The sequence below is a fragment of the Tupaia chinensis genome, unplaced genomic scaffold (genome assembly GCF_000334495.1).
Source record: "Tupaia chinensis unplaced genomic scaffold, TupChi_1.0 Scaffold000248_1, whole genome shotgun sequence".
NCBI lineage: Eukaryota > Metazoa > Chordata > Mammalia > Scandentia > Tupaiidae > Tupaia > Tupaia belangeri.
The window spans coordinates 1124561-1138099 of record NW_006159726.1 but is presented as its reverse complement, the minus strand read 5'-3'; the positions used below and the strand labels follow the sequence as shown (position 1 = coordinate 1138099).

Sequence of the window (13539 nt, the reverse complement as noted above, 5' to 3'; positions counted from 1 at the left end):
GTGTCTAGTGTGCTAGTTAGAACACAAAAACAATGGAGACAACTTAGACTGCCTCCTCATACCAATTCTCACTTTTCCCCACCACTAGTAAAACCAAGCAGAGACACTAAATTGAATCCTCTCCCTCTCTTTGCACCTCAACAGTGGCTTTCCTCCAACACGGTAGAATAGCCTGATTCTGGTTATGATCTGGGTGCCCTTGATCCCTGCTCTATATTTCTAATCCTGACTTCTTCCCTGAAAACACATCTCAAGGTTTCACCTATCTAGTGGACATCACCAACACCCTTTCAAAGGCCTTATGCTCCAAAACAAACAAACTAGAGCTCCAAATTCAATCCTGCTCCTCATGCCAAGCTCCTAGGCTTTATAAAAGTATCACCATTCCCGGGAACCAGCAGTTAGCATAATGGCTATGTCACTGGACTCCCACATAGTCGACCGCAGTTTGCGTCCCAGACCCGGTGGCTTAAAACTCACACGGGCGCGTGTGCGTGCGTGCCCAAGATCCCGAGAGGAGAAAGGAGGAGAAGGGATTGCGGCGTGACCATCCTCCCTGGCGGCCCTGGGGGGTGATTTCTCGCTTTCTGTCTCTCTGTCTCTGTCTGGCGAGCACACGTACCCTATAGCAAAAACCTCTCCAAAAAAAAAAAAAAAAAAAAATTATGGGTTAGCTCCAAGTACGCTATTCCTAGTTCTGCCAAAAAAGGAGAATGGAGGAGAAGGGATTGCAGCGTGACTATCCCCCCCGGGTAATTTTTCGCTTTCTGTGTCTATGTCTCTCTCTGTCTGTCTGGCGAGCACACACGCCCTATAGCAAAAACCTCTCAAAAAAAAAAAAAAGTATCACCATTCCCTTTACCTCAGAGACCTCTGAGGCAATCAGTTAAGATTCTGACAGAGCAAATTACCTCTTTAAGCCTGTTTCCTTTTATGTAAAACTTGCCAATGACAGTACCTACTTTAGATGGTCTTTGGGGGATTAAATGAGCTAATGATAGAGTAGTCACTTTATCATTAGATATTCCCTTTCCCCACTGTATATTTAATCAATAGCCAAGGCCTATCACTCTGTCAACCAAATATCTTTCAAATCTTTCCCCTATTTTCTATTCCTAACATCAGTGTCCTGGTTTGGACACTCAATGTTTCTAGCCTGCACAATGGCAAAACTCTTGGACTAGTCCTTTTTATCTCTTTCCTCAATGGCAAAACTCTTGGACTAGTCATTTTTATCTCTTTCCTCTTCAGCCTACTGGTCTATAAGCTCCATGAGATAGGGGTATGATGAGTCTTATTTCTGTTGTCTATTTTTCTAAAACCTAGCATAGTGCCTGACACAGAATAGGCACTCAACAAATACTTCTTGACAGTACTCACTGAGTCCAAATTCATCATCCCAAGCACCAGACAATGAAGTCAAACTCTAAGAAAAAACTCAAACCCATGAGCATTGAAGGAAGTCTTTTGCACACTGAAAGGTTGAAATGATAACCTTATTCTCAGAGACCCATGGTCCTTATTCTCAGAGACCCTTAAACTTATTGTGGCATGAGTTCAATACTCAACACTGGAGGCATTAGGCCTAGATAAGTAGTTAGTAAGCAAAAAATTTACTCGACCTAGGTAGAAATCTTAAGATGTGTTAAGTAATTACAAGTAGGCAGTAAATAGAGCATGTGTGTGTTAAACACAGAAAGGTATAGAAGGACCAAAAGAAAACTCATTTTCTGTACGTATTAAATATACATGAGGCACCTGGGCTCTGAATATTCATGATACACTAAATATATAAGAAGTACTAAATATTCATGAGTAGTCAATATTCATGAGGCCTTAATTCGGCCACTCATTCATTGGTGACACCCATTCTGGTCCCATGCATACTCTACCCAAGAAATACAAATGAAACCCATGACTATTCAGCAGGCTTACTGGTGAGCTACAGATGCAGCTAGAGAGCAGCTGTCCCTGTGTGCCTCCAGTAGAGAAAATGTGTGTCCTTTGCTCGAAGCTCCTCCTATCTATGGTCCCTTTGCTTGAACCTCAACTCTTGTTTCCAAAACACATTATCAACAGGGAAGGTTATTGAAGCAGAGAGACAAGACTGTTCCCCACCTAGGACCCAGCAGAACATTCATTCCAACTCGCTGCAACCCATCCTAAGTGTATGAACCTACTCCATCTCTTCCCCCTTCCTTCTCACTGTGCATATTTAATTATTTTAATGCATTGTATGATTCATGTATTTTATTTATTTATGTATTTATTTATTGAGAGAGAGAGAGACCCCCAACAGGGTCTTGTCACTTTGCGATCCTTCTCACAGCCTCAGCCAGCCAGGATCATGGCCATGCCTGGTGTAGTCAGGTCACTCTGGGATCTGAACCCCAGGCCTGCCCATATGGCTTCAGTACTATGAGGTAGTGCCCTACCACCTGTGCTATCACAGCTGGGCCAGTTCATGCATTTTAACTTGGTCAGTGAACCTTCTGTTCTCAGGCCTCTGGGAAAGCCTCCATGTTTGCTTCTTGGAGGCCACCACTGCATCAAGGTAATATCCCATGCAACACTGGCTAACACATAGAGAGTAGATTGTAGGAAGAGTGGAAATAGAAGGAAGGAGATCATGTTAGGCAGCTAGTTCATTCTTCTAGTCAAGAGATAAGGGGAGTTTTGGTTAGGATGGTAGTAAAGGGGATAAAAGGGCATGGATAGATTCAAGTTAGATTTTGGTAGGAGAATAAAGAACAAGAATAGTATGTATGAGCAAATAAGGAAAGTAAAATGAGGAGAGACTGTTGTCAAAGAAGGCAATTTCAGAGCCTGGGATATTGGAGGTGGCAGTACTACAACAAACAAACAACACACCAAAGAATCATGGCTCCTCAGGAAACAAAGGACTCTGAAAGATAATTTACAAAAACTATCAAAGAAACACTCAACTCCCCTCCTGCTAAACTCTTAATGAAAAACGAGCCCTAACCTGCCCCCAGAGTCATCCATCTACACCAGAGAACAAACAAATACGTGACTCTCCTCTACTTCACACCTACACCAGACCCACCCCAACTCTTTCCAGGGTAATCTTCTGGCAGCTCTCTGACAGATAGTTCTTCCTCTTACTGACCTGAATTCTGATGCCTAGGTTCCATTCTTGATACAGAAAATCAGGCCATCCCTCTTTCACATGAGGATTCCTGACAGCATTTATCAGGCACACTTGAGTCTTCCTATTACTGACAAATATCTCTTTTCCCTAATCTGTCTTGTATCTGATACATTTTTGGTCCTCTCACCATCATGGTTGCTGATCTCTGAAGGCATCCAGAACTCACTATCATTCCAAGAGAACAGCCCACAGTACAATTGGAAGGAACCACTTCTCTGATCTTTGCTGTACTCTAATAATGCAACCTAGGATTAGCATCCCTAATGGCCATATCACAGAGTTAACTCTTATCTGTGGCTGAAGTCGAGTACGAACAAAGATGACTGGCATACATGGGGAGAAGGAACAATGACTCTCTGTTGAAGTACCATCAAAGTCTGTAGTTAATAGGTATGAGGATCAGGAGAAGGTAGTTGTAACAGTAAATTCAAGAAAGAACAGGGAACACTAATCTGGAAATGGCAGTGGATAGCTTTCTCTTCTCCCCTGAGAGTCTTGCAAAGGAAGCAGTATGGTCACAGCAAAGAGACCAAAAGGTCTGAAGAAAATGTTAAAGAAACAGGAGAATTTGTTTATACCACAGCAGCACATGAAAGGATAGAAGTAGGCCACGGAGGAGAGAAATGTCCAATGTTGAGGTGCAGGGGTTAGAAAATTAATAAATTACCAATAACTACATGTTATCAGGATGTTTACATTCACCACAGCCAACAAGTTAGACACCTAAGCAGCAGCACAGGGTCTTTTAAAAAGCAAAAGAAAGACATATATAAAGGCAGAAGATAGAAATGAAAGAACTGTAACTCCTCTTTAAATAGATAACTTGATTCAGTCCACTATTTAACACCTCTGGCTCATTTACTTGAATTGTGTCATCTTCAAGGTAGTAGTAGATTTTATAGTATCTTATTCTATAGTCTTCTTGGTTTTTATCAGGTACTTCATCTTCCAAGTAGGCATCAAAACATAATACCTATTAGAATCATAATCAGAAAACAAGAAATGATAAGTATTTTTCAGTATACTTAAAATCAGTCAAGCTACTGCCTATATACTTTTTGTTCATGTAAAGAAAAAAGTTGAGGGGAATTTTCCAAGAAGACATTCAACACATTAGTTATGAGAATGGATATACAATCTAGGTTACTGTACATAAAGATTATTTTATGCTTTCATCACCATCTGGTTAGAACAAGGAAATGATATTCGAGCAATAAATCCATCATTCAGCTCTACCATAAACGGAACTAAAGTCTGTCTTTGGAATTTCACAGTGAGATTTTAAATGTATGTGTTATAGAGACAAAATATTCTTTCTCACAAGAAGAATTTTTTTTTTTTTTAAGATAGAGAGCATGTGTGCATGCACAAGAGAAAGAAAGAGAGCACCCTCAGCAGAGTCTAGTCACACTGTAGTCCCCTTCTTCTAGCATCCAGCTTGTCAAGATCTAGCATGCTTCAGGTCACCTGGGCAAGGGATCCAAACTATGGTCAGTCATGTGGCCTCAGGCACTGCCATTCCATAAGCTACCTATTGCACCACACAGGCTGGGCCTAGACGAATATGTTATGTCATTTTTTTTCCCTTTAAAAATTACAGAAAATAGCCCAGCCCTAGTGGCACAGGCAGTAGTGGCACTGCTGCGCAATGCTGGAGACCATCTGGGAAGGCTCCAGGTTTCTGTCTGAGGTCTACTTCAACACAGAGTGTGCATCTGTGGACATGTTGTGATCCAGACTGGCAGCAGAGTTAAGGGTGAATCACAGTATGAAGATTCTATTGAGCATGCCCCCCCCCAACCTCAGAAAATTAATAAATAAACTTACAACACACACACACACACAGAGCTACCTTGGTTCTGGGACAAAATTGGTCTTGCTAACTGCTTGCCTCAATGCAATTCTAACAGGCAGATCTGAAATTCCTCAACCCACTAGAAATCCCACTTTACATTTCTTCAGAAACCCCAAAGAGCATATTTCAGTGCTAGACTCAGACTCATTTTACATTGTGTATGTGTGTGTGGGGGGGGTGTCAGAGGGGTGGGGTAGGACAGGTAGATTCTAAAACAATTATAGTAAAAAACAGAAGTAGTCAAAATACCCTAAAAAATTCCTTAACCACTTTAGAAAACTGCCTCTCTGTAAGAAGACACAAAAAATTTTTCTCCCTTGTTGAAGCAGATGACTATCTGCCTCTTCAGTTGGAGGCCAGTTAAAACTTTCTTTATGCTTAAGTGCCATGTTGAATGAGTATTATGTATCTTTAACCACTGGAATCACTCTCCGCAGGGCAGCTTGCTCACACACTGAGGAGGACATGGTAACCAAAGGCAACTGTGGGAACAGGAAATTCAGATACCATTTTGAGCTTGAGTTCCATTTAAATATTCCTTTTGCCTCTCACTTTTGATCAATTTTTATAATGAAGTTGTAAAAGTCAATTGCATATATAACTCCATGGTTAGTCAACATGGACAATATGACATATAAGAGTGAAACTATTAGATGTGATCTATCTTCTAGGGGGTGTCTGTTACTCTAATTATATGTACACTTCAGGGGCCAGAAACAGTGGTGCAGCAGTAACTCAATGTTCCATGATGCCAGATCCATGTGGGAAGGTCCCAGGTTCATGTCTCTGAGTCTTCCTGTGTATACTGGGTATGCACGTGTGTGCCCATGATCCAGGCTGGCTGAGGCTAGAGGTAGATCGTGGCATAAACGCTCTGTTGGGGTGCCTGTTTTTCTTTCTTTCTTCCCTCTCCCTGTCTCTCATGGAAAAAAATGAATAAATAAACTTACAAAATAAAATAAAATAAAGGGTTAGGCAGTAGGATAGCAGTATCTTAATTGGCTCCACATGGGAAGGTCCCAGGTTCATATCTTGAGGTCCCCTTGTACACACTGGGTTTGTTTACATGTACCCATGTTCTAAACTGGTTGAGGCTACAGTGGTCACACTATGGAGACCCTGTTGGGAGTCTCTATCTTTCTCTCTCTTGGAATAAGTAAATACATATACTTAAAACTAAACTAGGGGGCTGGCAAGTGGCATGGTGGTTAAAGGCGCTGGACTCCCACATGGCCGACCATGGTTCAAGTCTCGGACCTGGTGGCTTGCTTTCTCACTTCCTCTCTCTCTCTCTCTGATCAAACTGGAAAATAAAAATGATAATAATAATAAATAAAGTTAAATAAAATCATTATAAAAAAATAAAATAAAGATATACACTCCAGGAATCTTTAGCAAATTTCTATCAGAAGCCCACAATTCAGAAGTGGCTAACAAAACAATTTAATAGTCTTTTCCTTTGATCAAAACAAGAAGCTTTGTTAGTTACAATAAATGATGCTAGAAATTATTTTTAGTGGGTCATCAAGTGGTGTGGAGGTTAAGGAGGCTAGATCCCACATGGTCAACTTCACAGTTCAAGTCCTGGCCCCAGTGCTTTGAAAATTATGCCAGGTATGTGTGCATGCATGCCAAAAATCCTGAGAGGAGACTGAAGGAAAAGGGATTGTAGCATGACCATCTCCCCGGGTGGGTGGGGGGATTTCTCACACCACACCCTCCTTTTCCCCATCTGTCTGTCTCTGGTGAATGCGTATGCCCTATAGCAAGTAAAAAAAGAAAAGAAAGTAATTATTTTTAATTAGTGAAATGACTGTATTCAAAATACACAGATCAGTAACAAATACTGAGCAGGAGTAGGTTCTAAGAACGCAGTGAACCCAAGGATCTGTACCCTTCAAAATGACACCTTTGGTTTCATTCCAAAATAGTCCTATGCTCGTCTGGCTTGACTAGTTAGAAAGTTAGCTAAATCCCACTACTAGAAAGCTGTCACATTTGTACTGAAGGAACATTTCAGGTAAGATGCTGTTGGATAGGTACAAGATTTTCCTCTAGGACAATGAAAATGTTTTGGAACTAGACATGGGTGAATGGTTGCGCAACATGTAAATGCACTAAATGTCACTGAATTGTACACTTTAAAATAGATGGCTAATGGTTACTTTGTGTGAATTTTACCTCAGTTTAAAAAAGAAAAAGACATTAAATACTGAATTGTATTACACATTTTGAAGTGGTTAGTTTTTTCAATATCTATTTATAATGTAGTTAAGAATGCTATTGAGTTTTGGGACCACCAGATTGCATAATGGTTAGGTCTCCCACATGTAGACTGTGGTTTGAGTCCCGGACCTGGCAGCTTAAAACTCATGCCAGGCCAGAGTGTGTGCATGCCCAAAATCCCGAGAGAATAGAGGAGAATGGATTACAATATGGCCATCGCCCCCCGGGCGGGGGTGGGGGGGGTGATTTCTTGCTTTCTGTCTCTCTGTTTCTGTCTCTCTGGCGAGCACACATGCCACAGAGAAAAAAAAAATATCTTAAAAATAAAAGAGTGCTATAGAGGTTTTACTTTAATTCACTTTTTAGTCTAACTGGATATCAATGACTATGTAAATTGGAACAAAACCTGTTGACTTATTAAACCCATTAACTATTGTTAATGTGTACTGCAAGTACATTTAGAAACAGAAATGTTTCTAAGTTTACAAATTAAGGTCTGAAAATCTATTGTCAGGTTCACTTTTGATCTCCATATTCTAAAATGTCTCTGATTATCAATATGCCTTTTCTTTTTTTTTTTCTTTTTTTTTTTTTTTTTTGGGGAGTTTTTCCCTGTAGGGTCAGGGAACACTAATCTGGAAATGGCAGTGGATAGCTTTCTCTTCTCCCCTGAGAGTCTTGCAAAGGAAGCAGTATGGTCACAGCAAAGAGACCAAAAGGTCTGAAGAAAATGTTAAAGACACAGGAGAATTTGTTTATACCACAGCAGCACATGAAAGGATAGAAGTAGGCCACGGAGGAGAGAAATGTCCAATGTTGAGGTGCAGGGGTTAGAAAATTAATAAATTACCAATAACTACATGTTATCAGGATGTTTACATTCACCACAGCCAACAAGTTAGACACCTAAGCAGCAGCACAGGGTCTTTTAAAAAGCAAAAGAAAGACATATATAAAGGCAGAAGATAGAAATGAAAGAACTGTAACTCCTCTTTAAATAGATACCTTGATTCAGTCCACTATTTAACACCTCTGGCTCATTTACTTGAATTGTGTCATCTTCAAGGTAGTAGTAGATTTTATAGTATCTTATTCTATAGTCTTCTTGGTTTTTATCAGGTACTTCATCTTCCAAGTAGGCATCAAAACATAATACCTATTAGAATCATAATCAGAAAACAAGAAATGATAAGTATTTTTCAGTATACTTAAAATCAGTCAAGCTACTGCCTATATACTTTTTGTTCATGTAAAGAAAAAAGTTGAGGGGAATTTTCCAAGAAGACATTCAACACATTAGTTATGAGAATGGATATACAATCTAGGTTACTGTACATAAAGATTATTTTATGCTTTCATCACCATCTGGTTAGAACAAGGAAATGATATTCCAGCAATAAATCCATCATTCAGCTCTACCATAAACGGAACTAAAGTCTGTCTTTGGAATTTCACAGTGAGATTTTAAATGTATGTGTTATAGAGACAAAATATTCTTTCTCACAAGAAGAATTTTTTTTTTTTTTAAGATAGAGAGCATGTGTGCATGCACAAGAGAAAGAAAGAGAGCACCCTCAGCAGAGTCTAGTCACACTGTAGTCCCCTTCTTCTAGCATCCAGCTTGTCAAGATCTAGCATGCTTCAGGTCACCTGGGCAAGGGATCCAAACTATGGTCAGTCATGTGGCCTCAGGCACTGCCATTCCATAAGCTACCTATTGCACCACACAGGCTGGGCCTAGACGAATATGTTATGTCATTTTTTTTCCCTTTAAAAATTACAGAAAATAGCCCAGCCCTAGTGGCACAGGCAGTAGTGGCACTGCTGCGCAATGCTGGAGACCATCTGGGAAGGCTCCAGGTTTCTGTCTGAGGTCTACTTCAACACAGAGTGTGCATCTGTGGACATGTTGTGATCCTGACTGGCAGCAGAGTTAAGGGTGAATCACAGTATGAAGATTCTATTGAGCATGCCCCCCCCCCAACCTCAGAAAATTAATAAATAAACTTAACCTCAGAAAATTAATAAATAAACTTACAACACACACACACACACAGAGCTACCTTGGTTCTGGGACAAAATTGGTCTTGCTAACTGCTTGCCTCAATGCAATTCTAACAGGCAGATCTGAAATTCCTCAACCCACTAGAAATCCCACTTTACATTTCTTCAGAAACCCCAAAGAGCATATTTCAGTGCTAGACTCAGACTCATTTTACATTGTGTATGTGTGTGTGGGGGGGGTGTCAGAGGGGTGGGGTAGGACAGGTAGATTCTAAAACAATTATAGTAAAAAACAGAAGTAGTCAAAATACCCTAAAAAATTCCTTAACCACTTTAGAAAACTGCCTCTCTGTAAGAAGACACAAAAAATTTTTCTCCCTTGTTGAAGCAGATGACTATCTGCCTCTTCAGTTGGAGGCCAGTTAAAACTTTCTTTATGCTTAAGTGCCATGTTGAATGAGTATTATGTAAATTTAACCACTGGAATCACTCTCCGCAGGGCAGCTTGCTCACACACTGAGGAGGACATGGTAACCAAAGGCAACTGTGGGAACAGGAAATTCAGATACCATTTTGAGCTTGAGTTCCATTTAAATATTCCTTTTGCCTCTCACTTTTGATCAATTTTTATAATGAAGTTGTAAAAGTCAATTGCATATATAACTCCATGGTTAGTCAACATGGACAATATGACATATAAGAGTGAAACTATTAGATGTGATCTATCTTCTAGGGGGTGTCTGTTACTCTAATTATATGTACACTTCAGGGGCCAGAAACAGTGGTGCAGCAGTAACTCAATGTTCCATGATGCCAGATCCATGTGGGAAGGTCCCAGGTTCATGTCTCTGAGTCTTCCTGTGTATACTGGGTATGCACGTGTGTGCCCATGATCCAGGCTGGCTGAGGCTAGAGGTAGATCGTGGCATAAACGCTCTGTTGGGGTGCCTGTTTTTCTTTCTTTCTTCCCTCTCCCTGTCTCTCATGGAAAAAAATGAATAAATAAACTTACAAAATAAAATAAAATAAAGGGTTAGGCAGTAGGATAGCAGTATCTTAATTGGCTCCACATGGGAAGGTCCCAGGTTCATATCTTGAGGTCCCCTTGTACACACTGTGTTTGTTTACATGTACCCATGTTCTAAACTGGTTGAGGCTACAGTGGTCACACTATGGAGACCCTGTTGGGAGTCTCTATCTTTCTCTCTCTTGGAATAAGTAAATACATATACTTAAAACTAAACTAGGGGGCTGGCAAGTGGCATGGTGGTTAAAGGCGCTGGACTCCCACATGGCCGACCATGGTTCAAGTCTCGGACCTGGTGGCTTGCTTTCTCACTTCCTCTCTCTCTCTCTCTGATCAAACTGGAAAATAAAAATGATAATAATAATAAATAAAGTTAAATAAAATCATTATAAAAAAATAAAATAAAGATATACACTCCAGGAATCTTTAGCAAATTTCTATCAGAAGCCCACAATTCAGAAGTGGCTAACAAAACAATTTAATAGTCTTTTCCTTTGATCAAAACAAGAAGCTTTGTTAGTTACAATAAATGATGCTAGAAATTAATTTTAGTGGGTCATCAAGTGGTGTGGAGGTTAAGGAGGCTAGATCCCACATGGTCAACTTCACAGTTCAAGTCCTGGCCCCAGTGCTTTGAAAATTATGCCAGGTATGTGTGCATGCATGCCAAAAATCCTGAGAGGAGACTGAAGGAAAAGGGATTGTAGCATGACCATCTCCCCGGGTGGGTGGGGGGATTTCTCACACCACACCCTCCTTTTCCCCATCTGTCTGTCTCTGGTGAATGCGTATGCCCTATAGCAAGTAAAAAAAGAAAAGAAAGTAATTATTTTTAATTAGTGAAATGACTGTATTCAAAATACACAGATCAGTAACAAATACTGAGCAGGAGTAGGTTCTAAGAACGCAGTGAACCCAAGGATCTGTACCCTTCAAAATGACACCTTTGGTTTCATTCCAAAATAGTCCTATGCTCGTCTGGCTTGACTAGTTAGAAAGTTAGCTAAATCCCACTACTAGAAAGCTGTCACATTTGTACTGAAGGAACATTTCAGGTAAGATGCTGTTGGATAGGTACAAGATTTTCCTCTAGGACAATGAAAATGTTTTGGAACTAGACATGGGTGAATGGTTGCGCAACATGTAAATGCACTAAATGTCACTGAATTGTACACTTTAAAATAGATGGCTAATGGTTACTTTGTGTGAATTTTACCTCAGTTTAAAAAAGAAAAAGACATTAAATACTGAATTGTATTACACATTTTGAAGTGGTTAGTTTTTTCAATATCTATTTATAATGTAGTTAAGAATGCTATTGAGTTTTGGGACCACCAGATTGCATAATGGTTAGGTCTCCCACATGTAGACTGTGGTTTGAGTCCCGGACCTGGCAGCTTAAAACTCATGCCAGGCCAGAGTGTGTGCATGCCCAAAATCCCGAGAGAATAGAGGAGAATGGATTACAATATGGAAATCGCCCCCCGGGCGGGGGTGGGGGGGGTGATTTCTTGCTTTCTGTCTCTCTGTTTCTGTCTCTCTGGCGAGCACACATGCCACAGAGAAAAAAAAAATATCTTAAAAATAAAAGAGTGCTATAGAGGTTTTACTTTAATTCACTTTTTAGTCTAACTGGATATCAATGACTATGTAAATTGGAACAAAACCTGTTGACTTATTAAACCCATTAACTATTGTTAATGTGTACTGCAAGTACATTTAGAAACAGAAATGTTTCTAAGTTTACAAATTAAGGTCTGAAAATCTATTGTCAGGTTCACTTTTGATCTCCATATTCTAAAATGTCTCTGATTATCAATATGCCTTTTCTTTTTTTTTTTCTTTTTTTTTTTTTTTTGGGGAGTCTTTCTCTTTCGGCGTGTGGCCCCGCACCACAGAGAGAGACATAGAGACAGAAAGCGAGAAATCACCCCCCAGGGGGGATGGGGGGATGGTCACGCTGCAATCCCTTCTCCTCCATTCTCCTCTCGGGATCTTGGGCACGCACGCACACGCGCCCGGTGTGAGTTTTAAGCCACCGGGTCCGGGACATGAACCACAGTCGACTACGTGGGAGTCCAGCGACATAGCCATTACGCTAACTGCTGGTTCCCTCAATACGCCTTTTTAGTTTCTGGTTTAATTTACAGTATTGTTGGTTTCACAGTAGTCAACTTAAATGGTGCATTTTATGTTATGTGAATTATATCTCAATTTTTAAAAACGGGGAGGAAAAAGATGTTGGAACACCTAAAAGGACAGAGATCTAGGGCTTTGTGGAGTTTTCGGTTTAAGTAGCATATTCAATCTGAGACTTTCTTTTACTCTTTGTAATCAGGTAGAAAGGTGTGGAAAAACTATTAGCTCTCATCCACCTCTATGAATTGAATGCTACTGGTATAAAATTGTGACCAAACTGGCATAGGTGAGTTGACAACTGTCACATACGTAATCATTAAATACTTGTCAATCGAATGATGCAATAAAAGAGAAGAAAGGATGCTACATGGAAATAAGAGAAAAGGAAAGACATCATTTTAGTCTGGACTTCAATCTGTCTAGAAGAGATATAGACTAATATTTCATATTCTGGTTCCGTACATACTGCAGGGCTACTGAGTGCCAGCATAAAAGATAACAGAACAAGTCAGACAGTGGTAGAGATAGAAAGACAAGAAAGGAAGAGGGAAAGGAAATTACAAAACGCAGCAAAGCAGATTGTGAGAGAAGAGACAACAAATAGATTAAAAATGATCTCACAAAGATAAGTGATCAAATTGCAATGAAACTTGATGCATCAGACAACCCAGAGAGAAGAAACTAAAATAAGAACTGTTAGAGGCACCAGGAGGTGGCATGGAGGTTAAAGCAGCTGGATTCCACATAGCCAACTATGTAATTTAAGTCTCGGACCTGGTGGCTTAAAAACACACCAAATTAGGTGCCCCAAAACCCAAGAGAATATAGGAGAACGGATTGTGGTATGGCCATCCCCACTGTGGAGCGATTTCTCACTTTCTCTGTGTCTCTCTCTGTGTCTCTCTCCAGCAAGCACACATGCCCTATAGCAGAAAAAAAAAAAGACTACTTAATGGGGCCAGTAGGTGGTATGGTGATTAAGGGTGCTGTATTCCCACATGGCTGACCATGGTTCAAGTCCTGGACCTGGTAGTTTGCTTTCTCACTTTCTCTCTCTCTCTGTCCCTCTCTGGTCAAATTAAAATAAATAAATAAATAAATGAATAAAATAATTCT

The 13539-nt window shown here is 40.2% G+C and overlaps 1 protein-coding gene across 1 annotated transcript in view; it reads right to left on the bottom strand.

Annotated features, from left to right (window-relative positions):
- Nucleotides 1-13539, bottom strand: part of EFHC2 (EF-hand domain containing 2) — a 228030-nt gene that overhangs the window by 136462 nt on the left and 78029 nt on the right. Inside the window, exon 3 of the mRNA XM_006148862.1 lies at nucleotides 8259-8409. Within this exon, the coding sequence (XP_006148924.1) occupies nucleotides 8259-8409 (151 nt within the window). The remainder of the gene's footprint in view (nucleotides 1-8258; nucleotides 8410-13539) is intronic.